The following is an 18,813-nucleotide window of genomic DNA, read 5'->3' on the forward strand; positions in this document are numbered from 1 at the left end:
TGCTAATTAGCACTGTTAAAGCACTGGTAATTGAACTGTGGAGACAGCCTGCAGAAGGAGGCTGTTTGCATTCAGCACTGCTTTGCCATTTAAATGGACTAGTACAGTCATGAAGGTACGGTGGATAAAAGCGAAAAAAGCACTCAGGCTGTAATTTTTCATTTTGACTTCAAAGTTGTTTACCAAAGTGTTTCCTAGAAACGAGTGCCCGTACCAAAAAAGTGTCATCCGTAGCAACTTCGCTGACAACCTACGCCTAAAAAGTGCACAATGCCCTTCATCTCTTCCTTTTCTTGTTGCCTGGAGCAGCCGCTCGTAGCGGTGGAGCTCGAGATGCTGCCCAGGATGACCCACACTGCTCCCCACTCAGTGCTGGGTTTCCAAGCAAGAGATTGAAAATTAAGGAAGCACCAAACTGAAAACAAGCTGAAGAAAAATCCTGAAGGAAACTAGTCTTCACGCTGTGGTTGATGACTCTTTTCCAGATATTTATTTGACTCCCAGTGCCGTGATGTCCATTTGTCCTGGAATAATGCACCTTCCATCATAGTTCTTACAAGATTTTTTAGGGGTTTGCTGAGGTGAAGCTGAATGTCTCCTGGTGCAGTGGAAGTGAAACCTGAGACCTCTATCACAAGGGCAGGCTGGTTGTCTGACACCTTCAGATGGGCTTGTTTTTTCTCTGAAGGTAAATAATCAGCATCTCTTGAAGATCTAATACTTTTCTTTAAAGTACTGCAGAAGTGATGTAGCCATGTCATGCTGATCTAACATGTCTTTGTGATCTCTTTGCTTGTGCAATCTCTTTGTCTTTTTCCATCTTACAACTTAATGTCTCAAACTATTTTCCATGCCTTCAGAGAGTTAAATGTTTGAGATTGTTCATATTTGCTAAACTAAACATTCAGAAGTATGAAGTCATATGGTTACCTTGGTCTTTAGATTGTGATGCAACACTTACATGACTCCTACATTTAGATGCTTTGAGAATAATGAATACTGTTTTTAAAATGTTTCATTCAGCTAATAGAATCATAGAATCAGCATATCGTGAGTTGGAAGGGACCAACAAGGATTATCGAAATACAACTCCCGCCCCAAGAATCACACCATGTGCCTGAGAGCATTGTCCACATAGATGAAATTGGATTTCTTCTGTTAAAATATATCAGATAACTGTGTGCACATTTTAGGACATGCAAGATCATGAATTGATCATTTGACTGTGTAAAGCAAATATCTGCAGCATATGACAGCTTCACTTTACTAAGCTGTGACTATTTCAGAGATGCTAACTTAAGCATTTCAGGATACTTTCGTGTTAAAAAGCAAATATGTGATAATGCAGAAAGTTTCCAGGTGTTACCCTCACTGGTGACTTGAAAACCCTTTTCTCTTAAATGTAAGACCCTACCTATTCTCAGTGGGTAAAACTGACTCTGAATCTCAGTGAGTCTAGGACTTCATGCAGACATTTTGGTGTGCAAGACTGTTGGATAGGTAGCATGCAGGTGTTATCTTTATGTATCCCCACCTTTGTGTTTATTTATCCAAAACTGTTCCTGTGTGAGATGTTCCCAGTTTTTTTCATTTTGCTGCTTTGTGAAGAACAGTATGGATGGACATTTTCCATGTTATGAGGAAAAAAAAAAGAGGTTGATATTTTCATGTTCCTCACTGACCTTAAGGACTGGGTGCCAGCATGTTCTTGCCTTGCTCCATTCTTCCTATTGGGATGTGCTGGCACATTCACCATGTTTTTTTCTCACAGGCCTTTCACAGGATACATCATCTCTTCTAGCCTGCTAACTGTGGCCTGTGGCAGCTGGATGGAGAAGGACACACGTACCTTTTCACACGATTTACACTTTGCTATTCAACAATACAAGGGGGAAAATGTATATCCCAAGGTGTACTCAGGAGTATAATGGCACATCACTGGCTTTTAATCTGAATCATCTCGGACTGTTGCCTTGGGAGCACTGGCTTTTTTCACTTATTTGCAGGTTGGGTTTGAAGGGGGTACTGTCTTTCTGTCATGCGTGTCAAGCTGTTACCTGTTTAGCCTTCATGTTGCTTGTGACTCTTTGTCTCTGAAATGCTTCATGCATGCCAGGACCCCTGTGAAACATGGGCAGGGTGCAGTGTATATTCAAGTTAGGGCATCGCTCAGGGTCCAGACACGATGTGAGGGGCACAGGGCAGCCGAGCTCGTGACAGGGCATTTTGCAGCATGGTGTGGTTCCCCCAGTTCTGATGTCAGGCTGACCAGTCCCCACTGTGGAACTCCCTACCTGGCATGCCTCATGATGCTGTGGAGAGGCAGGGGTGCTGGCTTCGCTGCTTCTCACTGTGACTGGGAAGCTGCTGGAGTATCTGGCAGCTGTGCCCACATCCCTGTGTGCTGGCAGGCCCCTGAAAATAAGAAGGAAGATTGCCCCTAGCTCCCACCTGTCAGTTAAGCAAACAAAGAAAATCAATCTCAGAAAAGGATGCTCTGACTTAGCTACCCCAAAGGAAGCCTGAAGTCATTTTGACAGTCCAGGCATCTAGCCCTCAAATATGTGACATTATTGATCCCTTAATTTTGAAAGCCCCCTAGTTATAGCATAGACTGGTGCCTATGGAGACCACATAAAGCCTTTACTGGGAATAGGGAGCCGTGGCAGAGGCTGACAAAGGAATCAGGGAGATGCTGTGTCGGAGTCTCCAGAGGTCCATGGGCTCCTGTGACCCAGTGCCTGGCTGGGAGGTGCTGCTGTTTCTGCAGTGGCCCATCATGCTCTGGAGTAGTGACACAGCACCGCTCCTGGGTCGTGGTGAGGCTTTTTGAGTGGTTTTTGAGACTAGACCAACACTGACCTATCAACAAATAGACTTTAAGGTCATCTAAATCAGATGGTGGACTTACTGAGAATCCCATTCATCTAGCAGGGCAAGATAGTGTAGTAAGACCTGGTTTTGGAGATCTGGGCAGTCACCACATGCATCTCTGCAGCACTACAGGTATAATGCCATGGTGAAACAAAGAACTTCTTCCTCTGTGACTTAAGAGGAACAGTATTCAAATGTGTCTTTGCTCTTCCTCACCTGTCTCTGGAGAGTTACATCAGATTCACACAGAGGACCTCAGTTTTGAGCTCAAATAATTTCTAAATGTGCAAATCATTTGTAACTGTCAGCACCAGATGCATTGAACAGAGGAGGCATATTTGTGTGGGGAATGTTGTGACATGGAACGCTGGAACAATAGATGTCTTGGTTTATTTTAATTAGTGTTAAGAAAAAGTATTTGAATTGGCAAAATTAGATAGTGACTACTAAATTGGCATTTTTTCCTCTATTGACTTGCCAGAAAAAATATTGGTGCTACTAACAAACCCAAAGGCAAAAAGCACAGGTGACTTACCTGCTGCCACTCAGCATGTGAAAACCAGAGATGAGATACTCAGTGTCTTAAACCCATGCCCAGTCTGTTAGCCCAAGCTACCTGACATGTAGACTGTTAACAGAGACATGGATAATCAGGGAAAGAAAAAAATCTGATGATACATAGGTTGTTACTGCGTAATTTTTTCCAGTGCAGAAAAGCCTTTCGCTCCTTAAAGTTGTCTGCAAAGGGATATTTGCTCTTATGATTATGTCAGTGTAATATAATTGCATTCAAAGCAATTTAACATGAACTGCAAATAAGTACTTCAGTACTAGGGAGTTGCATCAGTGTGACTGCAGCGGGTCACTGCTCAGTTACAGCAGTATAATTGCCTCAGTAAATCTCCCCTATGTTGACAAACCCTTAGATGAGTAGTATCCATTTCCCATAAGTGGACATGTTTCAGAGCACCAACTTGACCCCAGTGCCAATAATACCAAGAATTAAATTTTTGAGCAATGGTATATGCAGATACACTTAAAGCAGCACAGTAGCTAGATTTCAGACCTGCTGTGCAGTGTATGGTTGGGTGCCTTGTTTTGTGAATCAGGCCACTAAAATGCGTACAATGTGCTCTACAGGAAAAGCCAGTACAAAGGCACAGCTGGTTTTGAACCTGCAGCGATTTTTTCAGAACTTTTTATACCAGACAAAAGGTTGCAGTGTGTCCATTTAATATGAATACACAGAGGATGCTGGAGGCTGGGTCCTTTGCTCATGTAAATTAGTGTTGCTCCATTCTCTTTGGGGCAGTTGAGTTATGCTGTTATCGCCTGATAACATTTGTTTTATTTCTCTGGCAAAATGCTAAAAAGCCTTCTGCTTTTGCAAGTGAGCACTAAGTAACCATACCAATCAAAAAAAAGCTTACTATGAACACTAAGAAACCTTTCTCTGCTAATTGTAAACAAACCTAGGTTTACTTTCATGTATATTTGTATTCTCTTTTCAGTGGAGTTTTTGGAAAGAGTTTGAAATGAGAATGTCCGTACAGGCCACATCCTGCTGACACCTGCCAGGCTCCAGAGAGGCATGTAACTCTGTGCTGGGAGGGTTATTGCCTTATGTGCCAGCCTGATGTAATTCGTTATCCTGTTCTAATTGGGTCTGCTCCAGCAGTGAGAAGCTGTTGTGTCCCTCAAACTACTGCTTCTTGGGGTGTTCATGGGAGGGTATAAGTGTTCCCTGGTGGATGATTTGCTGGAGGCTGTTGGGCTTTATTGTGGTGTACTGTGGGTTGCATGCTGCAGCGAGAGAGCTCCTCACCATCGACTGCTATGCTGTGCCAGGAGAGGGATGCAAGCCCCAGCCCCCAGATTTTCTGTCCCCTAGGGGCTCCCCTACAGCCTTATCCCCTATCCCCTACCAAAGTCAGCAGGTAGAAATGCATGACTTCAGAGAGCACTGGCCCATGCACAGCTGCTCTGCACTAGAATATTTGCATTTTGTTCTTCATTCTGTGCTATTAGAGCAGAGCTCACCCCAGCACCTTTAATACTGAAAAATTTAGCCATTTGATTTGAATATCACGTTTCCTCTTCTGATTGTTAAATCATTCCTAAAATAGACTTGGAAACCAATTTGCAGTTTTGTCCCTGGAGCTCTTACACTGATAGTGGGACAAAGGGCTTTGTGTCAAAGAAATATATCCACCTCCAGCACCAGACTCGAAGAAAAAATGATAATAAAACACTTTTAAGAATGCATTTCACAGTTTATCCTTAGTGTGAATTGCTTCTTACACTGTGAACTTTTTGGACTGTAGGGCTGAGAATTTTCCTTCAAGTCCATGCTGGTTTACAACCAATGAAGGTCTCAGAACGGAGATGGCAAAGCTTCTGCTCCAAACCCCAGAGAATGTGGAAATGGAGCTCTGATGAGGATGTCTGTCCTGTGACAGCTTTCCCAGCAAAACAACAATCTGGCCATGCTCTGGTTGAGAACTAGAAACCCTGCAGGGATTCTAATGTGGCATGTACTCACTTCCTGATTAACTATACCTGCTGAAAAAGCTTTTTTTATTCTTGGGATCTTATGAATTGCTCCAGTCTGAAGGATTACATTACAGAGCAGTTCATGAGTATGGCATTTCCTGGTACATATTTAAAGAAATATGGTACAAGTGCATATATTGGCATACAGTATTCAACCTTCCTGTAAATGAAATATTACCAAACCCAGAAAACAACCCCCAACTAAGAAAAAAGCCCCAAACCATTAAGGGTCTCTGAGGTGTCTAAAACTAGGTGTGGACTATGTCATAAAGTGCACTTTGTTAGTATAATACTTTCTACTTGCTTCTGAAATCTGAGTTCAAATTGCTGTTTTACAGCTATATATTTTCTAGATTAATGTTTACATTAGCTCAATATTACATTTGAGGAGTTAGGTGCTTCTTTGCAATGAAACGCAGAATCTAGGCAGATTGTCCACAGCTTAGTGGTTGCATAGTTGGAAGCTGTCTGGGCCTCTCAAGTTGGTACTAACCTGTAGGACAGCTCCTACAATTTTACTTCAGACCTCTGGCTTCTCCACAGGCCAGGTACCCTCTGATGATTGCTTTTCTATTACTAGCAGATAGAAGCCTGTTGAGGCTGGTGGGATTTGTTTCCATCATCTTCTGTGGCTGGTGGGTTGCAGCTATCACTGTATTTGCTGCCAGCTGACTTCCTTTCTCCTGTGCCTTGTGCAGCCCTGCAAGGGGAGGTCCAGTAAAGCAAGGGCAGCTGCAGCAGTGAAGGGGAGCATGGTCTGAGAAGGGCCCTGGAGGGATTGTCTGTTTCAGAGTAGGGAATGTGAGACAGAGAACTTAAAAGAAAACTTTTTGATACTTTTGCTATAAACCAAAATATGTAAGTAAGCTCTTGAGAACAGGTCTGGTGAGCAAAAAGCTGTTCACATAGAAATATCCTTGATAATTTTAAACTGAGTGAACTGAAGAGAGTTGTGGGTTTGGTGAGGTTGCTTATCAGCAGAGATAGTGGCTAAATTGTAATACATATCTCATTAATTTGGCTTTGTTTTCTTCCTGTGAAATATTAATGAAAATTCACACATACCACACATTTGTCAGATAAAATTCTCTCTGAATTACTTACCTCTGCTTCTAAGGGCTGAACAACAGTGCTTGCAGTGAAAATACTGCTTCAGGCTTGAGATCAGTCATTGCTACTCTCTAATATTGTAGAAGCTGTCTAGACAACAACCAGCTGCAGCTACAGGAAAACTGGAAATATCAGCGGTTGTGGAAACCATAGGCTGGTGCTAAAGACACGTCCCCTTGTGCTGAGGTGCAGGGGTGGCAGCAGGGGTGTGCCAGCCTCAAGGATCCCCCATGGGAAGCAGCAGACCGTGCAGAGATATGTGCACACTGGGTATCTCAAAGATGTGTTTTGGTCACTAGCCTAAACATTGCCTTTCTGGCTAAACAAAATACCCCATGATATCCTACTAATACACCGTGATGCAAACGATGTTAACTTTCCAAAGCCTTGCCAAGAGGTTGATTCTCTCCTTTTAAGCAGATAGTTTTACAAAGATTGTATCCAACTTGAAACTGGGAGAAAATTGCATAGAAAACCTGTTTGGTCAGGAAAAAGTAAATGGGAAACAGTCCCATATTGAGAAGAAGTGTGAATGCATGGTGTAAATTTGTTAATGGTGCTGCTGCACACTTTCTCCTTGCTATTGAATTGTGTAACATCAAGTCCCTTCTTTTGTTTGAGCAGAGCACAGCAACAGCCACAGCAGCTGTGTTTCAGACTGACTACCAAACAGGTGATGGCTCCTGTTTTGTAACTGTTAAAAGCAGGCAGAAGAGGCTGGTTGGATGTAGACATTGAGAATGGCCTACAGACACTTTGGCACCAGTTGAGGATTATGTCTCATACTGGTGGGGATTAGAGACCCCAGGTTTTAATTAAGATTCCCCCAGTCCTTGATATCACACAAAACCCAAGCTGCTACAGGGGCACAGCCCTGTAAACATCAAGAGCATCAGTATGGAGGAACTTCCTTGCAAGCTCAGAGGCTTGGCAATGGGACACTGGCAACAGGACTGTGCTGATTGTTTGCAGACTTTCCTGCCTTGATGTTTTGAATCTAAATAAATAGCAAGGAGAAAGAGGGGAATGGGTTCATGCCTGAATGGATTAGCATCTGAAGCTCTTTGGAAAACAGGGCACAGAGAATCTGCCTATGAATACAGTCAATTTTCTGGTGTTAAGTAATTACTATTGTCACTCCCACTTTACAGGCAAGAGATGGAAAAGCTACGTAAAAATTAAAGATTAAAATTGCAGTGTCTCTGACAGCTGAGAGCAGATACAGGATTTCTGATCTTGTACCAACCTGAGGGATGATGCGCAAAGGCAGGGTGGTGGTGGCTGCACACCAACAGGAAGAGGCATACAGAGCTATGAAGTGAGCAGTGTCCATCATCCCCATGTATTACTGCATCAAAAGGAACAAGGAACTTCACAAATCTACAGCCAGTCTGAAGCATTGCTCCCCAGAAGTAAGTGTTTCTTATTCAATATAGTGAAGGAGTAAGTTGCTGTACTTGTATCTTGAGCTTATTTACCAGGACTTTGAAATGTTGCTGTTCACTCTTGCACAGGTATATAAACTGTTCCCAGCACAATTCTGGGAAAGACAATATCAACGTTTAAATTTTCCATCTGACTCAGACCAGGGGTTTGTCTTCATGTATGAAGCAAAAGTGTTTTCATGTTGGCCTGGGAGGATGGGGTGTCTATCAGGCTGCTACAGACAGAGCCGGTCCCTTTCATTTTCCCTTTTCCCCACAGCTTTTTCATTGTCTGTTGAAAACTTAGCTCTTCCCTGGCACTAGGGCTGGAACTGAGGTTCTGTCTCTCAGATTACAATCCTAAATCTCTCATTACCGTCTTCCCAGCCAAAAAGTCTTTTACTGGTCCATTTAAGCTGGAAGAACATCCAGAGGAAAAGATGCTCAGGTGCAGAGTACCCTGCTAGGGTGGTTTGGTCACGCTGTTGAAAGGGCAGGTGTAGGTTCAGGATCCCTCCTGTCCCTCTGGAGAATGGTGCTAGTACCAAGCCAGAAGTGCATAAGTGGCCTACATAACCTCTTTCAATTTATAGCAAACAATTATTTTCCTTTCTTATAAAACCACTTGGAAGCGAACTACACTAGTACAGCAGGAGGCTCGGCAGGAATTATGCTTCTGAACAGAGAGAAAGAGCAAAAAAAGAGTTGTATTTGAAGCAATCTTACTGTTGTTTTCCAGTCCAGTTTTCAGATTGGAAACCAGCTGAAAAGTGAGCGTGCAGCTGAACACAAGGTTGTATGGCCCATGATTTTTAGAAGAGCCACAAGCAATTTTGCAGGTTTTCCATCAGAGTGTTGGTACAGACGGCAAGACCTCAGCAGGGATTTGCTCCAGGTCTTCCCCTGTGCCTCTAGCAGGTGTCGTGGGGAAGCCTGGAATATCTGAGCCTCAGGGATGATTTAATTCCTTGATTCTGTCCTGTCATTTAATCTCCATTGTTCTGTCTTTTCCCTTCGAATATGGCTTCTGACAGTATGTTTGCTGCCTTCTCCGTCAGGCTCACTTGTGCCTTGCTCTAGGGACGAGTGACATAAAGCCCTTCTTGCTCAACAAGCGAGGCCCCTTGTGCTGCCATTACAGAGCTCTGACTGAATGCAAAACCCAAGCTGGTATTGCTCATGCTTAATCAATTGTGTCACTGCTGAGGTATTGGTAATTCCTGAGTTGTGTCTGCTAGGCAGGCTGGGAAAATAGTAAGAAATGGCCAGGAAGAAAAATCACTTTGCAACAACCAGACGTGCAGAGTCTGAGGTGGCAAAAATTTACAGCATCTCCTCCTTGGACCTGAGACAAGATGACTCCATGCAATGCAAGGTAAGCTCATCTTTTTACTGTTGTGCTGCTTTCCTCTCTAAATCTTAAACGTCAGAGTTTTCACTTCTGTGCCCTGGTTGAAACTGTTGATTGAATGCTCTCTTCTGTTGGCAAAATTTCTGCGCTTCACGTGGTAGAGCTATTGCTTCTCAGAGCAATACTTCTGTTACTGTAGATTTTAATTACTACTCTTAGAGAACAAGATAAATGGAGCTTGAAGTCCATAGCATTAAAGCTAACCACAGACAACCTAACTGTGCCTGTTACTGTGCTTAGATGATGTCAGCAACATACTCTTTGCTTAACCTATAAATGTCACTGATGTGATTTGTGCCACTGAAGAAGATTTTGGGAGAAATTCTCACATGCAGCAAAAGAAAGAAACCTCTAAGGAACAGATGAACAGGCAGGATTTTCACACTCACTGTTCATATGTAAGAGCATGGAGAGCCCATATTTAAGGCAGCAGATTCTTGCTGAGGGTGAGCACATCTTGCACATCACTTGGTGTGTGCACAGGAACACACCTTCTCATGGCACTTGGAGCCCACCAGTGAAGCCCTGTGGGAGCCCGGTGGGTGAGAAGAGGTGCCAGATGGGTGCCAGCTCCATGCCTGTCAAGATAGGTATTGTACCAGTGTGGGTTGGGATGAGCGCGGCTGGACCAAGGGAAGAGCAGAAACCCAGACACACCGAACTGCTCCTTTGGGCAGGAGTTCCTGGCTCTGCTGTGGAGCTGCGGGCTCACGTGGTGCTCCAACAGGGACAGAGGGCACTGGTGAGGGAGAGTGAGGCTGCACCTACCAGCCTTTGAATTCCAAGTGGAAATTCTGCTGTTTGGGTGTAGGAAAAAAGTAAACTCCTCTCCACTTGTCTGCACTCAGCCTGTGGTTAGCTGGGTGGACTCCACACCCCTTCTTCATGCTGCAGTAGAACAGAAGACACAGGTGAGGCTTTCCAAATGCCAGCTCGAGCTGCATCTGCAACTCTGCCTGCAGCTTCTCCTTGGAGTTTCCTGGGGGATTGCTCCCAGGGGGAGGCCTTCTCCTCCAGAGGTGCCATTGTTCAGAGCAAGAAGGAAAGTTGGGTTTTTTTTATTATTTTTTCTTTTTTAAAATCATTTCAGTTTTGGTTGGGTTTTGTTTTTTTTTTTTTCAGTCTCACAGGAGGCCATGAGACAATGTAGGTCAGTGACAGGGCAAGGCTGAGGGCATTTTAGGTGTAGCTGCTCTTTGTGTATAAGGGTGTCACACAGCCAGTTTTATTTTTGGAAGGGTGGCATGAGGGGAAAGTTACACCCTCTGAATTTAATTCCTGATTTATGTGTGTCAAGTTGGGTGTATGCTTTTTTCCTTTTCTTTTTGCCCCTCTTTTTTTTGGATATAAATTTATACTTCTTTCTGGTCTGCATCCTGTTTGACGAATTCATGGTGCCATCTGCTGATTAGAGATGGAATTATCATTGAGTCCTAGTCGAGAATAGCATTCTGCACTATCTATTTCAAAATAAAATTTAATTATGTGGTGATTAAACAACATCTTTACACAGAAATCACCAAATACTTGGATTTTTTTCCCCACCAGAAAAGCTCAGTACCTCTAAATCACCTTGACTACTTTGTTATATAGATCTGTACCTCCAAAATATCACCCCAAAAGTACAGTGGAGTCTGAAGGTTTTCTCCTTGCCCCTGTGCTCAGAGCATTTGTACACCTCTACCCCTGCTCTTCCCCTCAGATTGAGAAATAGCTTTCAAAAACATTCTGAGCTTTTTGGAAAACAGGAAGATTATGGAGGGTTTTCCTTTTCTTAAAAAAAAAAAACAGCAGTAACCAAAACCAGATCAAAATGTTATGTTTTGAGTTTGTGAAGCAGACAGTTTTTTCCCCCTTTTATTCATAATCAGGAATATATACACAATATGATCACATGGCCAAATCCGCAACTTAAAGACAAACCAAACAGACCACCAGGGAGTGGGGAAAAGTTGATTTCAGCTGTCTTTATGGATGATATTTCTAAATTTCAGATTTCCAAAAGTTCCAAACCTTTTGACTGGAAAACAGGTAAATAATTTGCTGGTTCTGCTGATGGTATGTGAACAGGGATGAGCTTTGCTCCTGCAGATCTCTCCTCTAGCTGTCTCACGCTATTATTGTCTCTCCTCTGTTGACTGCTCCTTTTCTCCTGAACTGCCTATTTCTCCTGAGGCAGTCTGCTCTTCAGGAGCTTGTTTCCCATCCCCAGGCAGATGCACAGTGTCACCAACCTAATAGCCTGGCAGTCAACCTGGAAAACAGGGTACGGGGCAAGATTTAGAGATCCAGGACACCTCCATTCCCAGGTGGCTCTTGCCTTTTGATGGGCTTTTTCTGAAGAGTGAGCAATAGAAAATGTATGGGAAGCAAGTAGAAACATCTTTAAAAAATATATGAGCACTTCACTGAATGCAAAAGAGCCAAGAGGCTTAATTGAGATACATTGCCTTTGCTTCTAAAATATCTAGTTCTTTTTCCTTTAGAAGAAAACACAAAATGTATCCAAAATGGCAAACATTTTCCATGTACACTTTTAAAGCACAGCCCCTTTTCTGTCCTTGTTCTGTAAGCACAGTGATTGCCCATAATAGCTTGCTGGTGTTCCTAAGGTTAATAGATAAAATAGATAAGAGATAATAGTGTTCCATGTAGCGGTGCTTTAGGGAATACTGTGAATATTGAGGTAATTGGGGAAGTCTGTAATGGGGAACGGGGGGTCACTGGAGGGGAGTCAAAGTAAGATTAGAAAAGCTGAGCTGCAGATCTCAGGAATACTTGATAAAGGTCAGAACTAGAGGCCACCGTATCACTTTCTCTTGAAATATGGAGTCAAATAAAGAAAGAAGAGGGCAGAACTAGAGCAGTACCCATTATTTCTGACATCTAATTATTGTACAGATATTGTTATTTTAATAAGATTAACCAGCAGTAATGGCAAAACGGTAGACCCTTCCCTTCTTTATATATCTGGGAGATTAGGCTGCCTACCAGCAGTGCAGTGGCATGCTTAGAGATGGGCATGAAAGATGATAGATTGGTAAAGAGATAACTTTGATGGTTTCCTCCTCTCCTTGTACAATTAGGTTCAGCTTTGCACAAGCTGTTAATGGCGGGTGGTGGGGAGCCAGCTACAAGTTAAGAACTGGCTCCAATTATGCTATAAATGGATAGCCAGTATTTACAAAAAGAAAGTTTGAAAGTTCATCATTTTTAATCCAGGTCAGACCTGTTAAATTAAACTATTTCAGTAAAGCAATGCAAATGGGATTTTTTTTTAATAATTTGCTTTTTTGATCCCACCTTAGGGATAAACACACAGAATATTTGTGCTTTCCACCAAGTGTAAGAGGGATGGACTAGAACTACCTACTGCTTCTCAATTTAAAAAAGGCCAATGCCTGTCCCACTTTGCAGTCTAAGCTGATTTTAGCAAATATTTTTTTCGAGTTGTAGGAATTTTGGTACAGATATGTCAATGTAAGCAGGCTGTAAAAGAATTGTTGCATGACACTTCAGGAAAGTCAGGTTCACAGGGAGTGATGCTGTGCGTGAGTTCATCAATGCCCACACGTGCAGCAGAGTTGCAGACCAGCTCAAGGCAGGGATCACTGTCCTCAGTTATTCTGTTGTATTAAACCCTGTATAAACTCTGTTGTTTAATAATAATAATTTGTGCTTGATACTCCCAGGTACCACAGTCACAGACCAGGACTACAGTGAGGGTGGGACTTGGAGCTGAGGTTGGAGGGGAGGATGGTTTCTCTCTCCAGGAGTTTGTAGCACAACATGGCAACAGAAGAATAGGGCTATTACAAAACAGAGAAATTATTGAGATGCTGTTGAGTAATATGATAGTCAGTAGCCTCTTAACACAATTTGTTTTATGGTTGTCCTGCTCTTTTGGTAGAATTATTAGAAGTGTGGAGGAGGAAAATAAAGCAATGTGATGTGTGTCTATGATGAATTCCTGCTAGAGAAGGAGAAAGCACGAAGATACTGATTTGAAAAAGTAATTAGAGGATAATGGAAGCTGGATGCATAAGGTAAGCAGAAATTAAGGAGGTTCTGGTGGGAATAAATTAGGATACACATTAGAAGTAAAGAAAAGCAGGTTACATTTCATGAGAAAGAAAACATTGGTCTGATGAAAGTAAAAAGCCAGGAAAATTTGGGGAGGTCTTATGTTTTTGGGTTTTTTTATTTTTTATAATGAAAGTTATGGCTATGAGAAAAAGACTAATCAACAAACCAATTGCTACATCTGGTCTCCCTTGGTAAATATGTTTAATTTGAGCAAGAATCCTGTGGAAGGGAGGTGAATTCAGTATCTAGAATTATGGAGAGAGCCCTTTCAGTCACATCAGCAGTGTGATCTTTGGAAATAGGCCTTCTCTGCCTCATTTGTATTAGAACAAGTGCACAAAAAATATAGGGCACCCCAGTGGTTGGTGAAAGCCACTTCAGAGCAGAGGAGCAGGATCTTGCACTTTTAGCAATTTTCTTAGGGCATCAGCCTGAGGCTTAAAGTCAAGAACTGGACCTCTGACAAACCCATGTTGTTGGAGCGTGCTTCCTCTCGTTCACAGGTCTCTGTTCAGGTTGCTCTGTCAATTCCCAGCTCTTTCATAGACATGCTGAAGTCTGAGCTCAAGTAGTGGCCTATAAGGTCAGCAAATGCTTGTGCATGTACTACTAATGTTTTGTCTACACAAACATTTGTAAGTACTTCAGTGCCAGTTTATGGGCTGACTTCTGTACTCGAGTGCTGTTAGTACTCTGCAAGGCTCCAGTCTCACAAGAGCAGCTGAGTGGAAGCAAGGCACTGACATGCAAACTCAGAAGTGCTTGTTAGGTTACATGCCCCTTCAAACGGATCTTCACCTCTCATGGACCTGAAGTTTACAAGGCAAAAGAACAGTTAAAAGAGTTGGAACCAGTCACAGGGGGGTGAGAAAACAGAGGCTCATTAAACTTTATGTCTGCAACTCAACTGAAAACTGCATAGTGCCATTTTTGTTAATGCTTTGAATTTTAATTGCATGCTGCCTTAACTAGTACACATCTAATCTTACCTTTTTCCAGCTGGTATTAAAAAATGAATCTCAAGTTTAATTTAAAAGCTGTGCAAGATTTTGAGGAACGCTGGCATCCATGTTTGTATGTAGGATAGAAGCTTGCTCACCATTTCAAGGAGAGGAAAGATATTTTCACTCTGAAGCACATCAGGGACTTTATTTTACTATCCACAAAGCAATTAATAACATATTAGTATATATGACTGCATTCAGTGTTTGCTGACAAGTCCACATGCTTCTGTGTAGAACATATTTTCTTCTGATTATGGCATCTTTCTTAACCACCAAAGAGTATAAATATTGGTCTTAGTGCTTGAACGAGTCACATCTCAAACAAGTGAATCATTTTAAAACACCATGCTATATTGTGGAATTACTGAATTTCCATACAGATCAAAGCTGCAACAAATCTTCATGTTTCACTGAACATGGCTGTTCTGTTCAAGCAGACTGTAGTCCAGAGGGTATTGCAGTGTGCTTCAGAATGAGTTCTCTTTATTAAAGTTAGTCTCATTGAAAATAAGAAAGTGTCACAATTTAAAGCTTGAGCCAATGGAAAAACTTTTCACGGAAAATTCTCTCAGAATGTACCAATTTTCCTGAAACACTCGCACTTTGAAATTCTGTTTAGTTCTCTGGTGTGTCCTGCGGCCTATGTCATTGACAGTGGACTGTTTTGGGTGGCAAAGTGACTGCACACAGACCTAGCACAAACTCTGACCATGCACATAATTTTATTCTTGTGCCTTGTTAGTCCAGGAACTCCCCCCATCACAAGGAGTTTTTCTTGCCGAGTCTGGTTTCAGATAGAAGCAATAGCATCAGCAGAGCAGCAGGCATGCTGGGACATTGTGGAAGAGCACAGCACAGTAAATGCCAGAGGTAGATGCAGAGTTCAGAGATTTCACAAAACTGAGTTGATTGCTACTGCATTGGTGTCATCTGACTTACAGTGATTTCCAGCGGCTGTCAATCAAGTCTTAGGTGTTTTTCTCACAATAGTTCTACATAACCAGAAGTTTGGAAGGAATATTTCCAGGAAACTTGTAATTGCTTTGGAGAGCATTCTCCTAGGTCAGGTCTAAAATCCTTTATGGTGAATATTGGCTGGTTTTAGCAGTGATTAAGTGGAAAGTGATGAACCATTCAGGCTTGAATTTGACACGAACAAGTAGGAAAGTAGTTCTTGTTTATTTTTCCAGGGAAGGTAAATAATTATAGTCAAAACCAGAAACTGACTGAATAATGAAAATTACTTTAACTTCTTTAATACAGAGGATACATGTGGGACATATTTGTGCTCATATATATAAGTATCAAAAAGTTAAAACTGTGTAAGTTAGTAGGAGCTGGAGTATTTAAGAAATGTGTGAATATTCTGCAGACTTTTCATCTTGGAGTAAATTATTGTCTCAATGTCACTTTATGGGTGACTCCAAAGGATATGGAAGAAAAATGGTTAAAAAACAAAAGAGCAAAGTGTTGAATGTTTATTTGCTTACTCCAGAGCTGAATGGAAAAGCCATTAGGGAAAATACTCTGAACGGGTTTGGCAGCCGGTGCCATAAGAAACATTTCCCATAGCATATGCAGACAGAGCAGTTAAGTGTTAATAGGAAACAATACCTTTTTTTTCCCCTTGAAACTGATATTAGTAGATATGTTGTTAAGAAGTGTTAATCTGTTATAAAGCACAATTATTTCATTTATTAAATGTTCTTCACTACTGCTAACAACTGGGAAACCGTGAGGTAAAATGTATCCTCCTGATGTTTAGGGAACCAGGTTGATAAAGCAGGTTTTTGAAGAGTCAAGGGTGTATGTTCCTGTGCTGGTAGAGCAGTGGTGGCAGTGTGAGGTGGAGAGCAGCGACCCTCAGAGAGGAGACGTGGATCAGAATTCATGGCAGGAGAAATTTTGAGCACCCGCCGTGCCCTGGCCACCTGTCTTTGTTGGTAGGTCTCACTTCTACACTCTGAGCTGCCACCACACTTCACCTTTACTTAATTTTAAACACAGGTATGAGTCATCCTGCTGCCAGCAATGGGTTTGCTCATTTCCCACAAGTAAGTCTGAAAGGAAAGAAGACTGACACAAAATGCTAGATTTATTTTCTGAAGTGACATATACATGGTTAGATTACATTTATGTTATATATCTATTTTTAGCTGTCTCTTTTCTACAATAAATCAATGCCACAGAATTATAAAATAAATATTTACATGAAATATATAGAGGAAGTTTTACGAATTAGGTTATATTGACATTGATGATCTGTTTTATATTAATATTTATGCTATTTGGTTTGTTACAAGTGAATTGAATTATAAATACTGTGTTTCTTAAAGCAAAGTCTACTTAATAACAAGTTTTGAGGTAATTTTTCTGGCATATTTTATGCAAAGCTTGTTTTTGGAGCACAGCTTTACTCAAAAATCCAAAAAATTTCCAAAAGTGATATGGAAATTTGTTAGCATATTGGAGTTTCATGTACCTGGAAATAAATCAGATATCTGGGGCAAGAGGGACTTTCAGGAATCACCCAGGGTCAGGTAATTCAGTTGTGACATATCTTTCATAAAAGCAATGAGGAATCTCAGTAAATTAATAAGCTTGCAAGTCATCAGATTTTCCACATGCAGTCATGTCCTGTAAGTGCAATAGAGTCTATTAATAGTACTCCAATGTAACATTTTCCAAGTGTTTTGTAGTAATACTGGTTGGGTCATGTACTTCTAACAAGCGTTAACATTCCTCAGGGAAGACTCGGGGTATGAAGTGCCTTATGCTGCCATAAAATGCGAGATAATCAAATCTGTGAAGGACAGGCCACTGGGAAGCTGGCAGGAATATATGACACTTGTGTATTGTGTAACAGGCAGTCCCTCTATTTCTATGATGAACTGGAGGAAATTGCTTTGAAGTATATGCATTGTATACAAGAAGCAGAACTTTTCATAATGCTCAAGTTTCCTACCTAACACACGGCCGTGGGGGGTTCCTGGGATGGAGGGGAACTAAAATTGCTGCTGTCACCCCAGAATATTTGCCTGATATCCTTTCTTTCCCTTATGTTTATTTGCAGTAGCACCTGGCTCCCCACTCAGTTGTTGGACAGTGAGGGTAATGTTCTTTGCCCCAGGATACGGAGAAGGTGACAATGAGATGCCACAAAGATACCATTCTCATGGCTTAGTCTTTTGGTGGGGACATCCTAGACACATCCTGACTTGTGGCTGAGAGTAAAGAAAAATTGTGTCTAGGTAGTCTGCATGCTGTTATTTTGAGAAAAAACAAAATTCATGGTTGAAAGATGCATACAGTTCAGAGAAATTCCAGTTAAACATAATGGATTCCCATTAATGGACCATGGGGGCAAGGTTCATTCTTTCTTTTTGGGAGTTGTTACTGTTCACATGTACTGTTCACATGTACTGATGACAGTAAAACTTGCCTGTCCATATAGCTAATAGCCAATGCCACTGCAAATGTTGGAAGGTATTGTTTAGTAGCCTAAAAATGTATTTATATTTCATACCCAGACTCAGTCTGATGTCTCACCCTGCTTAGATTTGTACCCGAAGTTTGACACAGCCCCTTGCTGCAGGGCTGCTCAGTGTATCCTTATACACAGACGTCTCTCCTGCTTTGTCTGTAGTTAAGGATGCTTCTGGGCAAGGCTATGTGTGAAAGTATGGATCTGCAGGTACACATCTCCTGTAATTGTATGACATAGCAGTCTGTTTTCACCTGCCCTGTGGTGGCTCCTGAGCTCTAAAACAGCAGGTCATCCTGTCCCAACTTACAGGGAGACATTGCTCACAGTCCTGGAGCTACAAAACCTTTTAATTCAAGGACTGAAATATTTTATTCCATAAAAATTTCATGCATACACTTATATCCTACATATGATCATTTACAAGAACAACTTATGTTTTACAGATTGTATGAACTTCCAAATATATTTTAATATGGAAAAATTTCAGTTAATATCATAATCCATGTAATAGATTAACATCTGGTTCTGATTTCCCAAACCTCAGCTTCCAAACTCTTCAGAAATTAATGGGAAAGTTGGTAGAGAGCCTTCTACATAGAACGTAGTATTAATTCTTTGTGTCTGTTTCATTTTACTTTATTTAGACTTGAAAGATATTCTGCCCTACTGGCATGAGTTCAGAGATCTTCCCTCATCACCCATGAATGGGAACCACATCACTACATCCTCATATGTTATAATTCAGAAGAGAACATTGAGGGAGAACAGCTAGAGAAATTCAGCATAGTCCATGTCATGAGTTGTATAGAACAGTTCTTGTACTTTCCACTGGTATGAACTTTTCCACCAGTTGTTGTTTGAGAC

At 41.6% G+C, this 18,813-nt stretch overlaps 1 protein-coding gene across 1 annotated transcript in view; it reads left to right on the forward strand.

Annotated features, from left to right (window-relative positions):
• Positions 1 to 327: 327 nt before the first annotated feature.
• The window catches only part of PTPRC (protein tyrosine phosphatase receptor type C), a 118,216-nt gene continuing 99,730 nt past the window's right edge, over positions 328 to 18,813 (forward strand). The window contains exon 1 of the mRNA XM_064664477.1: positions 328 to 688. Coding sequence (XP_064520547.1) covers positions 592 to 688 — 97 coding nt within the window. The 5' untranslated portion in view covers positions 328 to 591. The remainder of the gene's footprint in view (positions 689 to 18,813) is intronic.

The sequence above is a fragment of the Pseudopipra pipra genome, chromosome 9 (genome assembly GCF_036250125.1).
Source record: "Pseudopipra pipra isolate bDixPip1 chromosome 9, bDixPip1.hap1, whole genome shotgun sequence".
NCBI lineage: Eukaryota > Metazoa > Chordata > Aves > Passeriformes > Pipridae > Pseudopipra > Pseudopipra pipra.